Source organism: Egretta garzetta, unplaced genomic scaffold, assembly GCF_000687185.1.
Source record: "Egretta garzetta isolate BGI_Z169 unplaced genomic scaffold, ASM68718v1 scaffold339, whole genome shotgun sequence".
NCBI lineage: Eukaryota > Metazoa > Chordata > Aves > Pelecaniformes > Ardeidae > Egretta > Egretta garzetta.
The window spans coordinates 1,894,107-1,918,465 of record NW_009260800.1 but is presented as its reverse complement, the minus strand read 5'-3'; the positions used below and the strand labels follow the sequence as shown (position 1 = coordinate 1,918,465).

General features: G+C 36.6%; 1 protein-coding gene across 1 annotated transcript in view; it reads right to left on the bottom strand.

Annotated features, from left to right (window-relative positions):
- USH2A (usherin) overlaps positions 1-24,359 on the bottom strand; it is a 407,979-nt gene that overhangs the window by 281,073 nt on the left and 102,547 nt on the right. The window contains 1 exon segment of the mRNA XM_009646839.1: positions 16,557-16,787. Coding sequence (XP_009645134.1) covers positions 16,557-16,787 — 231 coding nt within the window.

Below are 24,359 nucleotides of genomic sequence, written 5' to 3'. Positions count from 1 at the left end.
AGCATCTCTTGTCTCAACCATGCCGGTCTCTTCCCTTCTTTGCCCAATTTCTTACACCTAGGGATCGAGAGCTCTTGCGCTCTGTGGATCACTTCCTTAAAGATCTTCAGCTCTGTTCTGTTCCCCTGTCCCTGAGGACTGTTTCCAGGGAGTCCTCCTGACTATCTCCTTGAGGAGCTGGAAGTTTGCTTTTCTAAAATTCAGAGTCCTGACTGTACTCTTTGTTCTTCCCATTTCCCTCAGGAGCGTGAGCTCTACTAGTGCATGGTCACTGCAGCCCAGGCTGCCTCCGATCTTGACATCTCCGACGAGCTCGCTTGCATTGGTGACCACCAGGTCCAGTATCACATCCCCTCGGGTAGCAGCACAAAGGACAAGTAAATGCCCTTTAAGATCTCAAGGCTTATCATAGTTCCAAGGAATTTAATTTTTTTTCCCCAAAGAGGAGAAAAATACATCATTTTACGCAGTATAAGATTACCTGTCCCAGTGGCAAGTAATTTTTATTTTTATTTCTTAGCCATGGGGGCATGGGTACTATTTACTTTACCACCTACATTATTTTAAAATCAAATGTTATATTGAAATACACTCCAACTATAGGCATCTAGAGATAAAAAGATTCACATATGCATATATCTGTCACTCCATTCTGAACCCCTGCAGTCCTAAAATGGGATAATGGTAAGGCTTAAGGTAAAACTTTCAAGCCTACTGCTCAGTCCCAGCCTTTACATAGCATCTTGCTTAGCCTTTGACTGACAGACTGAAAAAAAATAGTGTGTGTGACTGAACAAGGCTGGGATTAAGCTAACTGCAGTACTGTGTGCTTGCACAATTAAGCCTATTAGCAATATGAAACAAGATAAAAATATAGAATGCTGACAGAAGAATTCTGAAATTACAAAGAACGGGTTGTAAACCTAAAATAGAGCAAATCTGAAAGAATAAAATGCCTTATCAATAGACAAATTATTTCAAAGTAACAGTTTCACAGGTCTTAACAGGTAATGAAATTACAAAATGTGGAAACTGGAAAAAACATTGTTGAGCTTAATTAGCAGTTCTACTGTATCATCAACCTGTTCATGAACACAGCTCAAAGCACCAAGTTCCAGCCATTTCAGCCCATATGGCAGAGCCAGCAGCATACAAAAACCTGCCTTCTTCCACCTCTGGCTAGTGAGAAGATTATGCCATTGCTTCCCAGGCATGCATCTGGTTGTAAAAACTCACACCTTCATGGCCTTAAAGCAAGAGCAAGATGCAATATTTTTAACTCACTTTAAAAAAAAAAAAAAAAAAAAAGAAAAAGAAAAACATTTTAAAAAAAATCCAGAATGCAGTCGTTTTATTTACACACTCTGCCACGAGCACATCATCCCATTTGCTCTGCTCACTACACGGACTCTCCATAGAATATTAGGTCAAATGTAAGGTCCCAGGATTAATCTTCATGGCCATCCATGGAAGTGGTTCAAGATATCTCAAGAGTGCCCTTCTCATTATGTTGGTGACCTCTCTGAACAACTGCTGTTAGTTTCAAGGCTCACCAGAGCAAGACTGTACTCCCTTTGCAAGAAGGATAGAGGCTCTGGAACTCATTAGAGGAGCAGATCAAAACGATCACAAATTTCACAGCTTTCTAAAGACAGTTTAAACCTACACCTACTCAGGCTTTCCAAAGTCATGCATTAAAACAAAAGATGGGGAGGGGAAAGAAACACGTGTCCAGAGAATAATGTTAGGGAAGAGGTAAAAAAGAAGTAGGTGCATGAGAAGTGAGGAAAAAGATGAGAATTAGTTAGGAGTAAGACTATACTTTGGAAGATACTCAAGAACAACTTGAGAACTATGATAAAGGTCCAATATTTCAATTGCTATTCTTACCTAATACATTGGTATGAATATTGGTTAAAAAAAATTGCACAAAATGCATATGCAAAAAGTGCACGTTGGTTAAAAAAAAATAATAATAATAATTTCAGATCAGTTTCCACCACCAAATGGAAGAGCACAAGTTTGCAATGCTAAATTCATTCAGTATACAAAACAGACTTTAAAAAACAACCAGTGAACTAAACCTTCGTCCCATATGGGTAGCAAATTAAAAAAAAAAAAAAAAAAAAAAAAAAAAGAAAGAAAGAAAGAATAGCCAGGCTTTCCCCACTAAATAAAACTGACCCAAAAGGACCATCCACTTGATATAAAAAAAAAAAAAAACAAACCAAAACACAGAGGTTGCTGACCTAAAAATAATTACAAGTTTAAAAATATCATGTATTGTATAAAATAACCTGTTTACAATTTCTAACAAAGATTATGAAGTGGAATCTTACAGATTTCCAAAAATTTTTTTACTTTGCTTGCAGCATCTTAATAAAATTCTAAATTCTGCGTATTTTTTTAAACCAAATAACTGTAGCAATATCCAATATAGTTAAGGCCAGCCTAGATAGCAATAGTTGGTGATTACCAGATCAAAGGCCTTACTTAAATCAATAAAGATAGCTCCTGTACATTGATTACCATCCAACACTATAAAAAATATAATTGCTTACCTTGAGAGGAGCAGTACAAGTGAAATGAAAAGGTCATAATAGGTCAATAATTATTTAAATTAAACTTACATCTTCCTTCATCTGATGGACCAACTCTAGCATACACCGAAATGGTGGTGATTTACCAGTTTAAAGAGACATATTAACATGTCAGCAAAGGGCTTAGCAGTAATTGGGTCAGCAATTTTAAGAAGTCAAGGTTCCAGGTTGTCAGCTTCTCCATTTATGCTCCCAATTAATCTTAAGGTATTATAGATCTTAAGTCAGTAAGCACAGATCTAACTACTTTCAATCAAATCTCATTTTGGGTATATATAGAGATAGAGTATAGTTACTTTTTGAGATTTTTCTGCAATACAGTATATCATTCTTTAGAATGCCTTTAAATTTAAAAAAAAAAAAGGTCATGTGAGAATTCACTATCGAGCTCAATGAATCCTCCAGTAATTTAGCATATGACATTTCTGTCACCCTTTTAAGTGGTCCTTATAACAGAACAACATTACTTGGCAGGTTTGCGTTTTCATTCTAACAGTTATGCTAACAGTTGCTTTCTGAATTCTCAGTCACTATACTGCACCGTAATTTAAGGTCACAATTTTGTCCATCTACATTTGCTTTAGGGATCATCTATCAAGTCCAATGCGCTTCATGGAAAGTATGAACAGCTTAGGAAAAGACAGAAACACTGGAAAAGAAATGTGTAATCCAATCTAATTCTGGGGAAGGATCTTGAAAAATAATTTGGTTTAGAAGTATTTGTTATCATAGTTGAAAAAGACAGCATTGTATACCCCGAAAAACAAGGAAGGGTATTACACTTCACAAGTCAAAATAACAAATTACATGTAACCTGTATCTAATCAAATACATGTTATACTCTTTAGTTAATTTTTTTTTTTTTTAAACATGCACCCACTGAATAAAAACACTAGCACGTGAGTTGGGAGAAAGCATGTCATTCTAGCGTCAAAAGCACTGTGTGTTGTTTCCTGGGGATCCCGTCCAGCGACAAAGCTCACTACAATCTTTGGAAACTCTACACATACATACAATAACTAACTAAAAGATTCAGTCAAATTAAAATGCTGCAACTTCAGCATACTTTTTAAGTCAGTGCATTGATTAAAGCAGTCACTAACACTCAGATACAGAAGGTACTTCCTCCCCGGGGTCTGTAAATTGGAATAGAAGCAGCACCTATGGCTAAATTTACATCCCAGGTTCTTGACACCATTGTTGCGTAGAACTTTTTAAAATATTCTCTCTTAAGAAAAAGAAAATATTTTATATATATATTCATGCCAAATACTTTTTCATTATGACTTTGAAGAAGTAATTTAAATCACTCTTCTACACACTTTTGTGTAAAAGTGTTTTAGTTCCTTCTTTCTGAAGATCAGAGATACCAATTCGTTAGAGTGCGGTTATCCTGAGGTAAAAAAGATGGAAATCTAAATTTATCAATGTCAGGAAATAGCTCTTTGCAGGATGGTTAGCTACAGGATGGTAGCAAAGTTCTGAAAGAAATATTACATTTGCATGGAGACTTTCCATCTTAGAAATGTAGGGGCTAAGAAGGCTCTTTGTGAAATTGGTCCTGGCCACCAAATTCAGGTGGTGGGCTAGACATGAGGAAGGAAGGCGAAGAGTCTTTCTCTTGGCCTCTTAATTTTCTACCACTTGATGCCTGGCAGTATGAAGAAAAATACGACAACACTTTGGAGAACATTGAAGGAAGGTGATCAAGGACATTATAATGGTCAAACCAGGAGGAAAAAAAAAAAAAAAAAGAGCGGGGAAAGGGAGCAAGAAACAAATCATAGATAGTGTCAAAACAGGAAAAGGGTGAAAAGGCAAGAGGAAAAGAAAAATAAAAGGGAAATTAAATAGAACAGGAGAACCTATAACCACTAGCAAAAACTCTCCTTATACATCCAGTTGAAAATATATGTTGCTAGTAAACATGGTATACAGTGGAAAAGCATGCACTCTATCCCTCAGATACAGATGATCATCTAGTGCAGCAGTCAGTGTCTCCAATAGTTCAGATGAGAAAGATTTCATGAATATTAAAGATTTTTACCCATTGACATTGTATTAGTCAGCAATGTTCCACATGATGGATATGTCTGGGATTTTCCTATGACACTGAGATTTTTTTTTAATTGCTATTCAGAATAACTATATAGACCACATTAGGTCTGTAAAAGTAAACTCTCAAAATTTTGGAAATGCAAAACCAGAATTGTCCGCAAAAAATTAATGCATACACAAATAGAGGATGAATAATGATATAGTCTACAATTATACAAACACACATTTCCCATAAGATATCTGCCTCAAGGATTTTATGATGTTCAGCAACTAAAACAGAATTCATGTAGCAAATAAGGATTTTGTGCACAGAAGCTTGTCTTATTTGATGTAGGTGCTCTGCAGATGTTTAATGAAAGAGGAAGGGGAGTATGAAAAGTGAACGGACAGTTTCATAGCTAGCGCAGTTCAATGTCACTCTGGAGAAATCTGTCCCTTCCTCTGCCACAAAGTTCTTACGCAATGTGAGGCAAATCACTGAAGTCAAACTTTTCAGTTATTCACTTGTATGCAGTCTTCATTTTCTTGAATCCTTGCTTTTAAACAGCCCACAGAGATCTGTGGAAGTGTTAAGTGGTTCTAATTGAACAGAGGTCAGTGGAAACTCTAAACACATGAACTACTCTGAAAACTCAGGTCCTACCCATGTAAAACCGAGCACTCAAAATTAGCAATCAGTCCTCTTTTTTCTTTACCCAAAGTCCCCATTCATAAAATGAAACTAATATGTGTTTTAAAAGTGAATATCAATGATTACAAAGTACTCAGGTACTCCGGTGAAAATAGCACAGGAAAAAAAAATTAAATCTGCATTTACTTAAGAATTAGATACATAGAATAAGACAGACATCGAGCCATATACTGAACAGTAAGAATTTTTAAAAGGCAACAGCTGTTCCATATCACAAGCAGAACCTACGGATAAGTTCGTTTTTATTCAACTGATTACATGCCATAACACATACAAATAACAAGGTTGAACTAAGTTCATGCTGCTTTTTTTAACTCAATTTCCTAATTTCTAGGTGCTTAAATTCGCAATCTTAATTTTTCCTATACGTACTAGTGCAGACAGCCTTTTTTCCTCCAAATTACCACAGTCTAATCCTGAATGATAGTTTTGTCATAATGGAATTATTCAGTCTATGATCTGATTGATTTTAGACCTTAAATACTGAATCTTAACACACGTAAATTTTTAATCCTTTAATTTCTCTATTCTGCCAGTAATTGATAAGGACAGTTGCACTTAGACAAGGTCTTAATTTAATCGCCCTGAAAAATCAATTAGAAGGTGAAAAGCTTCCTCATATTATTATTATGAAAATTTCCTGATCAAATTCACAATGCAATCATAATCAATGCATGACTCTTCACACACTTTCAGTCAATACATAATTCAGTAGTTACATCTTCACCATTTAAAAACAAAACATGGAAAGGAGTTTGTATGGTAAAAGCAACCGTAATTTAAAGGCTTGGTATTAGTTAAACGCAATGCCTCCCTCAAGTCATTGGACTAAATAACCCTTTATAGAAATAATCTAAAAAAGGGCCAAATATGAGCCAGAAAGCATGAATTTCACGTGAAGTATCTCACCAGCCAATACAGAACTAAACCTCTCTTTGCTTCATCCTTGCTTAAAACTCTCCATAGAAGGCAGCATCAAAAAGAATAGAATTCTTGCCACCCTGCCTCAGACCAGCCAATATTTTCAAAGCAGATGCAGTATAACTGCACCACTAAAAAAACAAGAAGAGGTTTTAGCATTATTACTCCAGACGAAAATCTTGACCAGGTGTCATTGTTACCACCTTCTGGCTCTACACAAACTGAAAACACAAGAGTTTCCTAATAAAAGACATCAGAAATTTGACATTTATTAAAGTCAAAGCTATGGGAATATTCCTTTTTGGGTATTACTTCTCATCAAATCCATCTCTTTAAAACTACTTTGGGTTACAAGTTCAATTATATCAGCACATAAGATTCCTGTAAAAATCCTACGAAGTACTGAAGTACTGGTGTGGAAGACCCCCAACTGCATTAGTAAATTAAAAGCATGGGAAATCGTTTTCTTTCACCTGTCTCTGTGCCATCAGGTATTTGAATCTGAGAATTTTTAGAAGCATTCATACATCCACTCTAAAAAATGAACATGCATTGAACTACCATTTTCTATGCTCAAGCCTGCTTCAAGTTTTTTCTTTGACCTGTATCATTTCAGTACTTGCTTTAACAATGTAGTCATAGTTAAATGAAATGAGCCTCCATTTAACACATGGATATCTCACATGCAAAACTGCCAAGAGGTGCTTGCCACCTTCCACCTTCCCCCGACTCCTTTTTTCTTCTTTTATTAGACTTCACGCATTTGTGCAGTTTCTACCTTCTAGGTTTTTTCTTTATGTATGTTATTTTCATTCAGCAACTTTTATTTCCCTTAATATCCCTCCCAACAAGTCCCTCCATCTTGCACCTTTTCTTAGCAGTGCACAAGCACAAAAGGAATCCCAGAAGATGTCCTGCCCAAAGCAAAACACAGCGCTTCCGTAACTGTTTATTTTCAGAGACATATATGAGGGTACCTACTATCCTTGCTGCACACAGAAGAAGCACAGAGAACAGAAAGTCTCCTTGAACTCTCTCCTCCCCTTCTTCACCCTTGTAAACACAGAATATAATCCCACCTTTGGCTTCTTCAGTGAGCTGAACTAATGCACGAGAACTCCATCCTTGCTGAACAAAGGCCAGACTAGATACTAAAACAAAAAATATCTTTTTCCACAGTCACTCATTAAATTCAATGAGTATTCTTTGTGCAGACTCCTATACAGATTTCCTACATCAAATCCTATCAGCATTTTGTTCGGAGACAAGCAAGTAAAGGAAACACCAAATATATAGGTATGCTTTACTCATGGAAATTAATCTTGTATAAAATAGCTCAGTACATAAATGGTTACACTCTCAGATTAGTTTATAAAAAATACAAGCTTGGTAGAGAGTAACTACTTTTATTACCCTTGACTAAACACATGTGCTTTGAAATAAGTGATAAAACCCTTTTCTTCCGCTAATTCTTAGGTTTGTCACCTACAGAGAATGTCCACTACATTTTGGAACAGTGAATCAAGTTTGCACAAAATTAACAGAAGCACGAGAGTTGCGACAAAAGGGGAAGAACTGCTGTTTTACAGAGTACAGGACATGTAGTACATTTATGATAATCAAAAGACCCAATTCTGTAATTGGTTTTACACAAGCAGATAGCTGAATAGCTACCAACTAGTCTGGGAAAGGGCTTTTCCACCGGCAGCTTGAGATAACAATAGGGAAGCTACCGTTTTCACAGCTTCCGCAGTGGGACTACTACATGCTCTGAAAGTTTCCAGGCACAAGCAGAAAAAATTGGTTTTAACCATGCAGCGCAGAATGTCACATGACACTGGCAAAAACATACTTTGGCACTAAAGCCAAGATGATGCAAAAAAAGTTGCAATTGCACAAAGCTTGTGCTGCATAGTTGATCTGATAAAGTGCAAGAGGTAAACATGAGAAATAATACAGAAGGGGAGAATCTTTTTTTTTTTCCCTCCCCTGTAATGGCTACAATAAATTACAATAAACCTTTTCTACAAAGATGGAAAAAAGCAGATACTTGATACTGCTAGAAAGTACGTCTGTGCCTAACACAACCAGCTCACCTTAATGAAAATATTACCCCTGTAACACTGGCAAGGTCAGCATCAGCTTGGCTTATTTGCTGTCGAAGTCCCTGTTGTGCATGTTTGAAAACGTTTTAAGTTGTTTTGTTCATAAAGCGGCACACTTCACTTTGTTGTGCTGGATCACTCCTTTTTCTCTAGACGCAGCTCCTCTCTCGCTCCCCATCTTTAGGCTTCTTGGGATTCGGAAGGAAGGAAGAAAAGGATGTGTTTTTCAAGATGAAACTGTGAATTCATTTTAAGTACTAGGACAAAATTCTAACTAAAATGCCTGTGCAAACAGTTCTCAGGCAAAAAAAAGGATGGTTCCCATTCTTGCTGAAGCCAGCCACTTGGTGATGATATAGAAGATCTTTATCATTCTTTCACGGAAGATAAAAACATGGGTTCAAATTTTTTGAAGGCAAGAGAAGAAAATGTAAGAATTTGGCATAAAAATGAAAAGAATTTCTAAGGAGATGTCCTGTGGAAACTACCTAGACAGAAAGGATGCAATAAAATAAGAGCTCTCCAAGAGTTCTTTAGTGTATGATTTAATAAAAAAGTCTGAAAAATGAGTGGCACTATCAAAAGTTCCCTGAGATATAAAGTGTGTTCTCCAAGTCAGCTTAACAAATGCTCTCTCTTCCTTTTTCTCTCAGTATTAGAAAGCTTGATCTAAGAATTTCTTTTGTAATAGTTTTTCCGTCAGAAAATCTGTTTACCTTCTTCAGTTCAATGTAATGAAATAAAAAAGGATGGTTCTTAAAAAGCTACATAAAGAAAAGAATGCCAGCAAAAAGACAAAGAATACATAAAGCCAAACTAAGCAAAAGATCAGATTTCTCTCTTTCTGTTCCAGTTCTCTTCATCTTTTTACCGTAAGGCTGAAGCAACCAAACTTAATACCATTTGCTGTATAGTTGTGCCTATAGAGCAGGGAAACTAGAGGCTGCTCAGCCTAACTTTGTCCCCAGGGACACCTTCCAGACATACGAAGGACAAGAAGATGGTCTGGAACAGCCAGCATGGGCTTACTACGGGCAAATTGTGCCCAGCCAACCTGATGGCTTTCTACAACAAAAGGACTGGCTCCACAGCCAAAGGGGAAAGCAACGGGTATTATGTACCTTAGCTTTAGCAAGGGCTTCAACATGGTTTCCCATAGGGTCCTTGCCATCAGGCTGGAGAAATAGATAGACCACAGGTGGAATATAAGAGTGCGTAAAAAACTGGCTGAACAGCAGGACTCAAAGGCTTGTGACATGTGGCACAGAGCCCACTGGGCAGCATATACAAGGAACTGGTACTGCAACCAATTCTGTTTAACAGTTTTATTCCTTAAAATGAATCCAGGGCAATGGGATGGAGCATACTATCAAAAAGTTTTCAGGCAATTAAAAAAAAAAAAAAAAAAAAAAGAAAATTGAGGGCTGCAGTGGATACAGTGCAACCCAGAGGAATCTTGACAGACTGGAGAAATAGGCTGGCAGGAACCTTGTGAAATTCAAAGGCAAATCAAATCCCACAATGCATTTCTGGATGCTCTGGCATTCATAAAAAAAAAAAAAAAAAAAAAAAAAAAAAAAGATACTGGCACACTGGAATGAATCCAGTGGAGGGGCACCAAGATAGTCAGAGGGCCAAAGTATATGACATATGGGAAGCAGCCAAGAGAACAGGGTTTATTCAGTCTTAAGAATGGAAGGATGGAGGAGATGATCTTGCCTTCTTCAGTTACCTCATGGAAGGACATAAAGGAGATGGAATCGTGCTTTTTTGGAGCTGTATAGTGACAGAACAAGAAGCAATGGACACAAGTTGAAATACAGAAAATTCTGTATAGATATAAGGGGGAAAAGATTACCAAAAGGCTGGTCATGTTGAAAATTGGAACAGTATTTTGAAATATACTTGGAGATAAAACTCAGCTAGACAAAGATCTAAACAGGTCTAGCTGGACTCACTATGGGCAAGAGGTTGGACTAGATGACTTCCCTTCCAACCTAAATTATTCTATTATTCTGATTTAGTGATTAAAATTCATTTCTAACCATCTCAAACCTTATCAATGGTCATAAAAAGAAATGCTGGAAAATATCAGAACAGAAAAAATAAAATAGAAGTGAAACTGCCCAACACATGCAACCTTCCCTCTTTACACAAAACTGTCGATTGGAACACTATGCAAAGATCCTACAAAAAAAAAGAAAAAGCCTTTCCCAGTCTCATTAGGTTAATCAGAGTTTATAATAGGATATCCATTTGGAAAACATTCTTAGAGGTCACAGAATCAATTTTACCTAGGTTATTCCTGACAAATGCTCATTCAACTATTCTTTAAAATCTGCAGTGTCAGAGCTTTCATTTTTTCTCACAACAACGTATTCCTTTGCTCAATTAACCTGAATCTTTTAGAAAAAAAATTCTTGTGAGAAGACAATCTACCTTGCTATATTTTAAGCTTTTTATGAATGCATTGCTGCTTTACTCACACTAGACTTGGTGAAAAGTTTATTCTCTTCTTTTGAACTACATAATTTTATATACTTTAACACCATTATCATGTCTGCTTTTAGTCTTCCTTTTTCTAAACTATGCCATTTTCTTCAACCTTTCCTCTTACATAATTTTTAGACCTCCAATTGTGTTCATTTTCTTGGTATTGAGTCATAACGCATTCCATAAATTTCTTTTGGGATGTGGAAAAGGCCTGTTTATTCGGCTCCATACGCTTATCAAAATATTTGTGTCTTCTACTAACTCTGAAATATTTGCTCAAGATTATATGGAGTGGAATTTGTTTTACATTACTGCAAAGAGAGTTCACTGTGATGAAGAACTACGGGGAGATCAAACATTGAATGACCACAACCATTCTCAGCACTTCTGCTCAGAACAAATGTAAACGACGCTTGTGCAGTGTTCCATGGCAAACTCATTAGGAAACATCGTTACTGGAAAGATTCTCCACTCTGAGAAATGTGTGTGTATCTGAGTCAGAATTTGGCAGTAAAAACACCAGCACAGACTTTTTTTTTAAATACACATTTTTAAGTCCACTTCACAACACTAAAAATGTCATTGTAAAAAAGCTCTACTTGTAATGCTGAATATATGAACATCTGACCTCATACAGTTATTTCCTAGTTATTACAGAGCTGAATTCGCATCATGTAGAGGTTGGCAAAGAGTACCTATTCCAGGCAAGACTACTTTTTAAGTGTAGCATCCTATTTCAGAAAACTTGGATTCAAAGCAAGGCCAAATACAAAAGTTTCTTCAGAGTGGACTGCATTTTGATCAATATTACATGAATAATTTTCTTTTTAAACAAGTAGCATCCAAGAGGAATCACATTAAAATAGTAATAGCTAATTCAACTGTTTTTAAAATATCACAAAGAAACTTTAATCCACCTGAAAAAAAGGAATTATTTTACCACTAAATAAGTAAAGGCCTCCCTTCTCACATGGATGTGTAATTATAACTTCTGGCATTAAGCTCAAATTGTACTTTAAACAACACGTAAAGCATGCTTGGAGGATTTGTTTTGCTCCATTTCATAGAAAGCATATATATATTATTTACAAAACCCACCACAATGCCAGAGTATTGTATTTGTAAAGTAGTCTTATTTTGAGAGGGTCAGGAGGAATGTAACCTTCCACACAAACATCTTGCTACTCTGTGATTTCCTTCCAATTGAATCAGTCTTTACACAGTGAGCAGTTCTTACATACCCCTGCAGGTACACTGAGCTTCTCTTCATGGAGTCCAACAGTATCTTCATAGCATGGAGTCAAGGAGCTTTGTTGTTCGGTCATGTGTCCAACAGATTGTAATTTCTATCCTTTCTAACTGTAATAGGCCCTGTCCCATCAGCTCTGCCACAGACTTTCTGTCTGGCAATGGATCAATCAGAGGGAAGATTCAAAAAGTGATTTGTGTAATCCATGACTGTACTTTAGACAAACAAATTGCAGTCCTGAAACTCCTAGCTTGGATGTCATCGTACCCCAGGTGCATTCAGGGTTCAATTTTCAACCAGTTGCTCTTTGGGCCCAGAAGTTCCTTTTTGGAAGAACTCAGTAGTTTGGCATCTATTTGCTCAAAATGCCCTGAAAACTAAGCTTCCCTTCATCTGTCCTTAGGAGCTTAATCCAGTACACTTGCTCTAGAAAAAATACTATTGCATAGCTTTTTGACAGGATTTTCTACAAAGTTTAAGCAGTGGTGCTGTTTCTATGTGAAGGCATAGCATCCACCAATATACTCTATAGAGTGCACATGTGCTTTCTCAGGGAGCCATGTTTTCAAAGAAAAACGTGATCCCTTATTCTCTGGAAAACAATAAGTTAAAGCTGCCTCTGCTCAGGAGATAGTTAAGTTATGAATTGTGAACAGAAGGTAGTGCCTCAAATTAGAACCAAACTAAATCTTAAGCAGGGTTCATTTTCACAGGTCCAAATTCATACATCAGTTCTCATTTCATCCATTCAGGAACCTCAAGTCCTAACCCTCAACCAGGGAGCAAACAGGAATGGAGAAAAAAACTCTTTTCATAAATGTATCTGTTGGCTTGTTGTTGACATTCACATACACCCGCTTCAGCAATTCAGCATGCTATTTTCCATGGATTTTATTAAACGATCTCGAAGCATCTTATTTGTAAGCCTTGGTATGCCTGTGCTAGAAAGTACATGAAGACCCCAACTTCCCTGCAGAGCAAACTATTCTCACCCATTTGTGAGCTGTGAAAGCCAGGCTAACATGACATCATGCTCATTACCTTCATCCTTAGGCTTTTTTTTGGACCTAGTCATTAGACTCACTCATTGAAGAGATAATACAAGTATAATTTGAATTTAAAAGATATTCAGACACTTGGCTATTTACAGTTATTTGACCTCCAAGCTTGCCTGTCTACCCTGTATAAAACAAGACAGCACCTCTATTGACTACTGGAGAACCAGAACGACAAACACAATAGTGTTATTGCAGCATTCTGACTCCAGACCAACAGCCGCATCACACAAGCTGTACTGATAAAGCAAACCAAGTGAAATAACTAATTTGTAAAACCTGCTAGCCATTTTTAGAGGGCCTTTTATGTAAAAACTCCTGCATTAAGTAGACTCTGAACCTCAGCTCCCCATCTATTAAATCTGAATGACAGCACTTTTCTGTCTCATGGGGAAGATATGAGGATAAACACCTGAATAGCCCAATCTTCAGAGCAATGAGAGATGGACGAGTTCCTCAGCTAAAGCAAGAACACTAACAGTTCCTTTGCCTGGTGGTATTTTGATAGATATAATGAATGTTGTTGTATCCAAGAACTTCAAGGGATACAAGTAAGTACTAAAAAAATCAAGTCTGCATCTTTTGGGAAATAATATTACAGATGCCTAAAACACTTCTTCACAGTTTGAAGAGCTGAGAAGTTGCCTGTGGACAGTTCTGGCAGAAACAATTCTTTTCTTTACCTGACTTCCTCTCATCTAATGTGTACTCAGAGCACATCTTCCTGTGCAGCTGGAGGCTTTGTTACAGACAGAAGGATGCTGCTCAGTGTAGCCAGTGTTTATTGCCTAACTTTTTTTTTTTTTTTTTAAAGATGAATTTGGAAATTTTCCCAGATGATACATCTGCCCCTATTACTTGCACCTCGGAGTGTAAGACCAGCTGGGGAGGTAGTGAGGACAACCACATTTATTAGCAATGAATAAACTGATCTATCTTTTTCTGGATTAGCAGTAGGAGATCCCAGACACACTAAGAAGTATCTGTCTGCTGACTGACATATACAAGCTGGCACACTTTTGTGTCAAAAATGTACACAGCTGCATGCACACTAACGCCATTCCATCTATAAAGCACAATTGCCAACTGCTTGTCTTCAGAGATGGGTAATGAGAGAGGGTCTCAACAACAACAAAGTGCAGAGTACAATTAAACAATATTTTTCATTCCCTTAAGCATCTTTCTAAACTCTCCTGGATTTACTATAATTTTCCCTCCATCGTGTTTTGGAAGAAGGACTGATGATCTACTTAGAAAAACCCAGATTTATATTTCTCAAAAAACTTTACTGAGTTGCCAAGTACCTGAATTACACATTTTTATGTACCAAAACAGGCTGAATTAACCTGATTGTCAGTCATTACCAGCAGATGTCTGGACAAATTGCCTAGCACGTTTTGGTTCTAGGTCATCTCCAGATAATTAGGCTAATAGCTGGTCAAAAAGAAAGAACACAATCCAAAGCAATAATAAATTATATTTATCCATACAGCATTATCAGCCCTGAGGTACCAGTATGAAGGGAGCTTTCTTTTAACATCTTCTCCCAACCTGTCTATCCAAACTCTCTCAAATCATCTCAGCCATCTCCATAAACCTTATTCGAGGCCTCAGTCTCAGTTTGTGGAGCATAACTGAACCTCAGACTGGATCAGCGCTTGGGTAGATTAGTGTTGGGCTTGCCTGGTTACAAATGGACAGGCACGTTAACAATCCCAGTAGTGCAACACCCTCTTTCCCAATACTCTCATAGACTTCTGATGAGAAGAAGGAAATTCAGTGATTCTCATAATTTTTCACCTGTCTGATTAAACCATTTAACTAAACTGCAGTGATGGGTCTGACTGGCACTCCAGTGAGAAAAAACGGCAGTTCACAATTTCTTTGGTGTTTAGGTTTTCATGACTGACAACAGAAGAAATACATCAAAGATTTTTTTACTAAATGTGCAGTAAAGGGTGCAAGCTCTGATACCAGGAAAAGCACTGAGCAATTTGGATGAGGAAAGGAGCCCAACAGCTGTTCCTACAGATTCCTGCACAGAGACAGGTTTTGCAAGTCAACATGGTGTCAATATTTAACTAACACATTATCGCTTGTTATTATTATTTGACTATCAGTCAAGTAAGCACCTAGCAAGAAAAAATGGAAGTGATCTTCAGCTTTTTTTCTTTTAAATTAGATTCACTAGGTGAACACAGAGAGACAAGAAGGTGATTTTTGTTTTAAACAAAAACTGAATTTGCACACACACATACTCACAAGTACCAAGATAGCTGTGCTTGCGTACCCTTGCCAGAATTACCTGTGGTGACCCAGAAGACAAGGGGTGTCAGCTACTCAGTCCACTTCAAATCTGTGGCATTCTTTTGGGTGTCAACAATGCTGGGTGTTTTTTGCAGCCCTTAGCTGTCTTAAAAAACAAGGCTCAGTACCAGGTTAAGCTGTACAACACTACAGTGGGGGCTACACACTACCAGCATGCCATCTAATGCTTGCTCTCACTGTTACCTAGATTCCTTTTGGATTTCCCCTTGCTGCAGTCTCATGACTTGATATCTACACACATGCCCCTTCATACACCTTTTCACTTTTTTTTTAAACCTTCAGCTCTGCCATTTCTTCTTATACTTTTAAAAACCAGTATCTTGTGCACAACAATGTAATATTTCACTTACAGACCTCTACAACATCTCTAACACGCAACCAGGTTCATCTAGATATCTTTCCCCAAAAGATACTGTCTATAGCTTTGCTTTATCCAAGTGAAGACAGCAGCAAATGATGAGAATCACAGACCACAGGATAATTGGTCTGCTTTGATCTGAAAAATGCCTAGTTCCAAAATTAATAAATAATCAAAAAAGAGACGAGATAATACCCATCGCCCCAGAAACAGCAGATCTCTGTCATATTGGCAGCCTTGTTTCTTTCCTTAACAAAACAAACAGGACCACAACACAAATGTTCTGAACATGGAAGAAAGCGCTTTTTGAGTGCTCATGCACCTCGGGAATCCTCAAAAAGATCCTAAAGAAAACATGCCTTAGTATTCACAGCAAAAGTTTTTATCCCAGACAAATAAATAAAATCCATCTTACATTTACCACTAGGAAATGAGTCAAATATGCAGCAACATTCACCATCATGTACATCTCTATGCCCAAAGGCAAGGGAATACAAATCCCTCATGTCCAATAACGTTTTCCACAGGCTTTTTATGTGAGAATCGAAACAGCCCATACATCACTAACAATCACACTACGCTCGTAAATTAAAAACTACAGATTTTACCACAAAAATTATATAGAAGATGATTACAAGTGGTAAAACAAATGCAGAGTACAATTGGTATATTTTTTTCAGTCATTTAAACTCATTTACCTGTAAAGTAAGTATTGGCGGGGAGAGTGGAACTAGCAAATCTGTAATATCCATTTCCTGGGAAACGGATCCCTTTCATTACTTCTGTACTCAATGTAGCTAAAGATGAATCCATTCTTTCCACCTGGTAGATGGGAGAAGGCCCATTAAGTTCTTCAGGTTCATTCCAATTTATCTTTACCGTTGTGCTGTTTATGCCTTCAACACGCGGGGCACTAAGTTTTCTTGGAGCTGTGCATAAAAAAAAATATTTAGGTATTGTTGTTCATAATATTTGGGAAATTATTAATTGCATATAACATAATTTTTGCAAAACATCCTGCTTCGGTTTCTGATCATCTTAAGAATAAACACAGATATCCATAAGAAGCTTATTTAGAAAAAAAAACCAACAACCCTAAAACATTCTTAGTCTTCATAGGAATTACTTTCAATTCCACAAGAAATACCTTATTTGTTTACTCAGGTTTTGGACGTCTCTAGTATTATATCCAAAATATTTTTTTCATAATCTTTAAGAATCTGAATCAATGACTTAATAAAAAGCGTATTTGTATTCCTTCCTTGACTAGCCTCACATGCCACACTCACTGTAAGCATGTATCTCTGTGACTTTCAGCACTGGATTTGAGTGAAAGACCAAAGGAAAATCTGAACAGTAAATTAACTCTTGTTACATCTCAGCAGTATGGTACGTGACAACATGAGTCTTTCATCACTGAACTTATCCTCATCAACAGGAGCAGACCAGCTATCCGTCCACAGTACTGAAGGCCCATCAGGTTGTTTTCCTCATGGTGCGCCCACAAGATGTAGGCATATGTTGAGATAATTATTCAGTTCAAGAAAACGATCCTCTCTCACTTTTCTCTGCCAACACTGGTGCACAATAAGACTCCATATAAGACTGTTTCCACAAAGGTATCAGCACAAGATAGTTTAAAACCAATATTCTGATACTTTTAAACGTTCTGATAACATTGGTCACTCTATAGCTGAGTTATGAACAGTTTTTTGTTATTTTTTTTTTAAATACAGTACAGTAAGCCACTGGAGGGCAGCATGACCTGTTTGGATAATGGCACAATGGCCATACAGGTGGGAAAGAAATGGACCATCACTGAAACAATCAAAGATGACATCTGGAGAAGTACAAGAACACTCTACTACCTATAGAATCTATATCCATCTCATCTTGCCATTTTGTCTTCCCCTTCTTTCCCTGACAAAGAATAGGATTTAACAACAGAAACTTAATTTGTACCCATGAAGTGAAATACAATGACAACTTGTAAAAATTACTTGTTCCCATAATGACATAGTAAAGAGCAATAAACGCCTTTCAAGATCAATAAAACCTGAATTAAAATATGGGCCTTCGAAATCTGACATTACTGCACAGCACAGCATTGTACATAGTGTCAGTTCTTTAAAGGAAAAGAGATTGCAACATTTAGAGAGAATTAGTAACATCCTTCTAAATATTTGCACATTTCCAAGATCATTAACATATTTTTCATTTTTCCTATTTGCCTGTAGTATGTTGCTACTTTTCCTTGTTTCTTTCTTTCTTTGCCCCCCTCTAACTTGATAAATATTCTTCTTGGAGAAAGCAGGGAGTGGGGGAACTGGGAAACTGCCAATGACACTATGTGCTGTAAATTCCTGCTTAGGCATCATTTATGACTTCACAATCTAATTAGTATCTTGCACCATGGTAGAAATTTACAATGTCAAAATTGAAGTAATGCAGCGTGAGGTCATAAGCTTTCCTGCATAAGTAGGGCACAGCACTAATGAATTGTGGTATTAATGCACCAGTTTAAATAGAAAACATGGCTTAACAATCAAAACCTCACCTTTGGAGGGAACTAGTGTACGTCAGCATATTAAATGCGAACATCAGAGGTTGAGCCCTCCAGTTCAGCTTACTGATGGTAAAACAGAAATGCTAAAATTCATTATTTCTAACACACATACAGCTAACTAACCCTCATGACAATAACTATATCTTCCTTTAAAGTCTAGTATTAATAAATGGCAGCTACTTGGACCATAATTATGGCATCTCTGATACCCAAACCTGAAGCTTTTATGGGGCTTATGCAATTAACTACTTAAATGCATCGTAACACTTGCTTCTCTGACAGGGAAGTATTGATTTTTTAATCATTTTCAAGTCTCCTCTAGCACAAATAAATGTACTACAGTTACAGTTAATGCACTGTGTACACGCATTAAACACTGGCATGACACAATTTATTATTTTGTGATATATGGAATAGAAGCCTACCCTTTCAGAAAGTAACATCCTTGCTATAACATTAGTATTTAAACCACAGTCTCATTGATGCTTTAGAATTCTTGTGCATCAAGACAATGGAAGACTGTACAGAGTAGGTTATGTAAGTTAAAAAAACAAATCAAAACAAAACCCAATACAGAACACCAAACTCTGCACAGGAACAGACAGGACTGAAAATAAATCTGTAGCCCAGCAGGGTACTAAATGGTGAAATTAAAAATATTCAAGACTAAAAGATACAGTATATATTTTCCTAAAGGTGTCACTGTGGTACCTGTAGCTACTTTCTGAAAGATGAATCGACCATAATTTTACCTATTTAATTTTTTTTAGTCACGTTCTGTTAAGACACATCTGTCAAAATAATGAGCATACTACATTTTAGTGGATTCAAAGTCACATTTTGTATATTTTAATTATGTAGTTTTAATGTCTTGCTATATAATACATATTTAATATATTATAAAGCTAAAACAGTATTTAAAAGCCCATGATTGCTGCATGCCATTTTGTAGCAGAGGGCACAAAAAAGACCAATAAAGACAGATGGTCCATACAGCTTATGTTGAAGTCATATATCTAAATATAGATGTTGCTACACAGGTCATTACAAATAAGCCTTTCCCATGTGTGTATGCACACACATGTACACAAAAATGAAGTTGGTAAGTAAAGAGCAGTTAATTTTGTTTTGTTTGAAATAATATCATTTTAGTTTTAGACTCGAAGACAGATGCCAGCATTTCGCTCTGAACAGATGGTAATTCCATCTAATAGTGCATCTCTGTATTAGTAAGGTCTGTTGTGTATACAAACAGTAATAAACACTAGGTAAGGATCAAAATAAATTTTAATTGTTGACATTAAATTCTGGCAGCCATGGTTCTAAGGATACAATACTCCTTTCTCAAGTCTGTCAGGTTTACTAATACAACTGCTAAAGCTTTTCCATACTCTGCCAGATTCTTGTCCCAGGAATAACATATTTACACTGTGGCTAAATTTAACATGCTTACATATGTTTGAATAACTACTGCTCAGCATACTGTAAGCAGATATTTGCGTACCCTTCCACAGAAGCCTTCAATTAGCCACTCTGAACGGTTCAGGAAGGTAACAGTAACAAAAAGCATACAGTTTTTAAGTACTGTTCAGCAGAATTCAAAATGCATACATACAAATTAAAACAGAAGCGTTTGGCAAATTTGAGGACAAAAACTTAAAGAAAATCTTTTTTTTTTTTTTTTTTCCCTCTTGGAGTTTACCTTGCAGGTAAAGCTACATCTCTCACTATCAGTCATCCATTTCATGTTTGCTACAGGTTATTAGTCCAGAGGACCCTGAGATTGCCATAGCATTTCTGGTATGATTTATTCTTTCTCTGTGCTTCACAACAGAGTCAGTCATTTCAACAGTAAATGAGTGCAGAAATAATACTTCTATCTTTTGACAGTATTCTGATTTTTGTAGAAGATCCTTTAGAGTCCATCTTGGACTCTTCCCCCCAAAAGAATAAAACCCACCCATAATGGACATCAAAAGAAAATTTAATAACACATGTACATTACAATCATATTTCTTTAAAAATAGATGTAATACACAGTATTTTTTAAAAATCATGAAAAATATATTGCTTCAACCATATGGGACAACCAACGACTCACCAACCGATTTAAGATGCAGCATATTGAGCTGACCATATGTTACAGTGCTGTTGAATGGCTGAGTGATTCATGCCCGTCACATTCTAGTATATCAATTAAAGCTCCTTGAAGTCTGCATGATTTGTGTCTCTGTTATTAAACCCTGCTAATTCATCCCACTTACACATCTGTTATAAATCTCTAGGAGTGCTGCATGATTCATGGCAATCTGTGAGCATGGTACAGCAAATTCTTCTCCTTGTAATTAACAGTAAATTGTTTTACTGCCATGCAATGAATTTTTCAGTTATATTGCAAATGAACTCCTAAATGCACGGTTCTTTCCTAAGAACTGACTTATATCATTAGGCAATTAAAAAGTATTGCTTTGAACCAAAAGCTTTTAATCAAGAGGAATGCGACTTAAACATAGCTTAAAAACCTTGCAAATTTGACAGAGGGAAAAGAACCAACTGAGCTGTTTTCTGAAGTATAACACGTGGTTCATAGGGGCGAAGAAACAAATAACTTTTGCATCCCCAGTCATATCCTGAAACTCGAAGGGCAGTTTAACTACAGCTTGAACACTTGGCAAGACAAGTTTGAGCAGATACTATTTATCTCAGAAGTTACTCGAGTCATCTGTCATTACGGAATTTCTCAGATTACTTTACACTTTTCTAATTGTAAAACAGTGTCTTTATTCTTGAAATAAATAATTGGATAATTAGCCAAGCTGAATCATCAGAGGATCCCAATGCTGCTCAAGTGTTCTTGTCAAAGGTGAAGCAAATTCATTTCAGCTTTGCCTCTGCAGCTTTCTGAAGAGGCTTTGATTTTTTTTCCTGCTACATTCTTGGCAGCAGCCTCACATTCATGAGTCCATACATCAAGTCAGTAGTTTAACAACAAATGAAATTAAATTCAAAGAAGGGAAACTAATTGAAGGACAGCAACAAAAGTGTTTGGTAATGTGCTTTTTAATATGGCATGCCACATTTGCATGATAATTTTTCCTTTTTAGCATGGAGCAGAAAGTGACTAGCTTAATGAGGGATTATTCAAGACAGGAATGAACAAAATGCATTCATAACTAAGAACAAAGATTGTATTATGAAACGGAAACAGGCAACTGCCGAGAAGTAACTGGATGATTGGTTTATGCATTATGAATAAAAAGGTAGAAAAATATTTATATTAGTATTCACTAATGACTATATATACAAGATTGTTGTAATTAAAATTATAAATTAACATATTAAGAGTGCTTGTTTAATCACTTTGGGTCCTATTCACAACGAAGAGACTTATGTACATGCATGCAAAGCAATCTGTGTTTTCAGACCAGCAGCAAATGGCCCTCGTATTTCTCTTCTGTAACAAAAGAAGATATACATTACTTATTACCTGTTTAATGGGTGTTTGTGATTTTAAAATTGAGGCATAGCATTTTGTAGAAAAGCAGTCTATGACAGGCATAAACAAATGCTGTATTGCCATGACAAATGGGTTGAGGCTTTTGAAAAGGGCTTGCACCGGACCTTATTCATGAATGGAAAAAATGGACAAATTACTCAGATTAAAAGGGTAATCAAAAAGAAAGTGACATCAAGGAGTGTAAGACAGCCCAGAAAGCCCATCAGCATCATTACCCCAGCAAACCCAGAGGCAACTCCAAAGCCACCAATACAACTGCTTGAGAAGTCTGCCAAGAAGCCAGATGCAGCTGGTGCTGGAAGAATATCTTCTACAAATTAGCTTCTGAACCCTGTAATTGCCATCAAAAGCAAAGGATCGGGAATACAATGTGCTGGGGTAAATGACAGCAATCACAAAGCCATACTTTGGTGCCTCTTAAAAAATGCTTTTTAAATTAAGTTTAAAAAAAAATGAAGAAGGGCAAAGGAAAGATGAACTTAATTACAAGAAATAAGCTCAATCACACAGTAGTTAATGAAACATAGCTGTATAGATTGTTTAAGGCACCCTTTGACTATCTGATTTGAGGGGGGCATGGAGGTAGGATAAGCAATTGTACTAGTCCAAGCACTCACATGGCTAATTCGATCCTGTTGAAATGTCAGAAATTGCTGGGGGGGGGGAGAGGGGAGAAGGAATATGCCTCTCTGCCTGACTGAAAAATTGGGAAAACATGCATGTTTTGTCTTGGTAGATGCTGCAAAGAATAATGCAAGTAATTAATAATTTTATGCAAACACATTGTAAAAAAAAAAAAAAAAAAATCACTTTGAAGGGAACAGGTCTTTCACTGGTACCAGCTAGCACAGTTTTATAGATGCCAACGTACCAGCTCAGAATTGTGCATGAGATAAAACCACAGAGCAAAAAGAGCTTTTGAAAATAAAAAAAAATAGCCTAGGACCTGGTAACAATAACAGGCTGAATGCCATTCTCAAAAATAAACAGGAATTTGAACTCGGCAGAACCTGGAGAAAGGAATAAAGTGTGGCTCTAGGTGTTGAGATGAAAAATGTGTAATTACTGTCCAGTATCACTTCAGTTACATACATGCAGTTCCAGTTGATGATCTTGGGGTAGCAAAGAAAAACGAAGCTCAAATTTGATTTCAAAGTTTCAAACAAAGTATTAAAAATGAACTTTCCTCATCAGCCAAGGCTTTCAATAGCATGTGCATGGTATTGCAGTGCATAAAGAGTATTTAAAATACCACATGGATTGTGCAATGCGCATCCTTAGTCTGATGTTTAAAATACTGATCAAAAAAGTATGAAACACTTCAATTATTTGAGTCTTTAAAAGCCAACTATTTGTGTATGTGTATCCAAACATACCAAATTGAGGTTATATTTCTGTCCAGTCACCTTCTCTTTGAATAACAGACATGGCTTAATTCTCTTCTTCCATTACCTTGACATGCTTGCTTTCATCTTTCATCCCAATACTGCATTACCATGTAACATTGATCTTCCGACATGTTTACCATTCTCAGAGCTGGTCATTCATCGGGCATACCTATGCAAGTTCATTTACATGTCACGCCTATTATTCCTGGGTTTATATGTATTTGTGACAGTTTTCACTCAGCTTTTTTTTATAAAATAACTCAATTATTAATTCTATTTCGTTTGCTTCCTCACTCACCCTCCTCACATTCTTCTGGTTTAATTGTCTTCTTTTATTACCATTTACATATCACAGGTGTATATATTGGTGAGATGGAGATTTTTTGCCAGTCTGACAGAAGCAAGGACATATGCTTGATTTTAGTTTTCTTTCCCTCTCCTCCTGCAAAACTACTCATGAAATATCCCTGGTACTAACGCCTATACTGGTTAGAAGGGATCTACTTGTTACGTTTGCTTCTGGATTATTTTAACCAATTTTAAGTTATACTCCAAAAGACTTCTCACTGAAAGATCAGCAGACTGTTTCTGATGCTTCTTCTCCCTTAGGTCTCTCTTACCCCTAAATTCTGCCCCTGACTGCAGAAGTCTCTTTTCTTTGTCTTTTGAAGTCTCTCTTAAAACCTCTTCCTTTTCTTCCTCAGCATTTTTGTTTCTAATGATTTCATGCCCTTGTTTCTACCCTTGTTTTTATTTGCTGTGTTACACCATATGAAAAAAAGCACGTTACTAGAGAAAAAGAAGGATAGATTTTGAAGAGTGTATTTTTTTGTAGCTAGTCTTCAAATTAACCTAACTGATATGAACAAAGCTTTAAAATTACTTGAGACTTCTAGTGGCAATTTTTCAAAGACATTGGCAATTTTAAAAGCAACCTCCTTGTTAATTATATATCAGTTGGACATGCCAAAATCACAGTCATCAAGGTACCCATTGATTTAAATGTTCCATGTGATAAATCAGTATACTA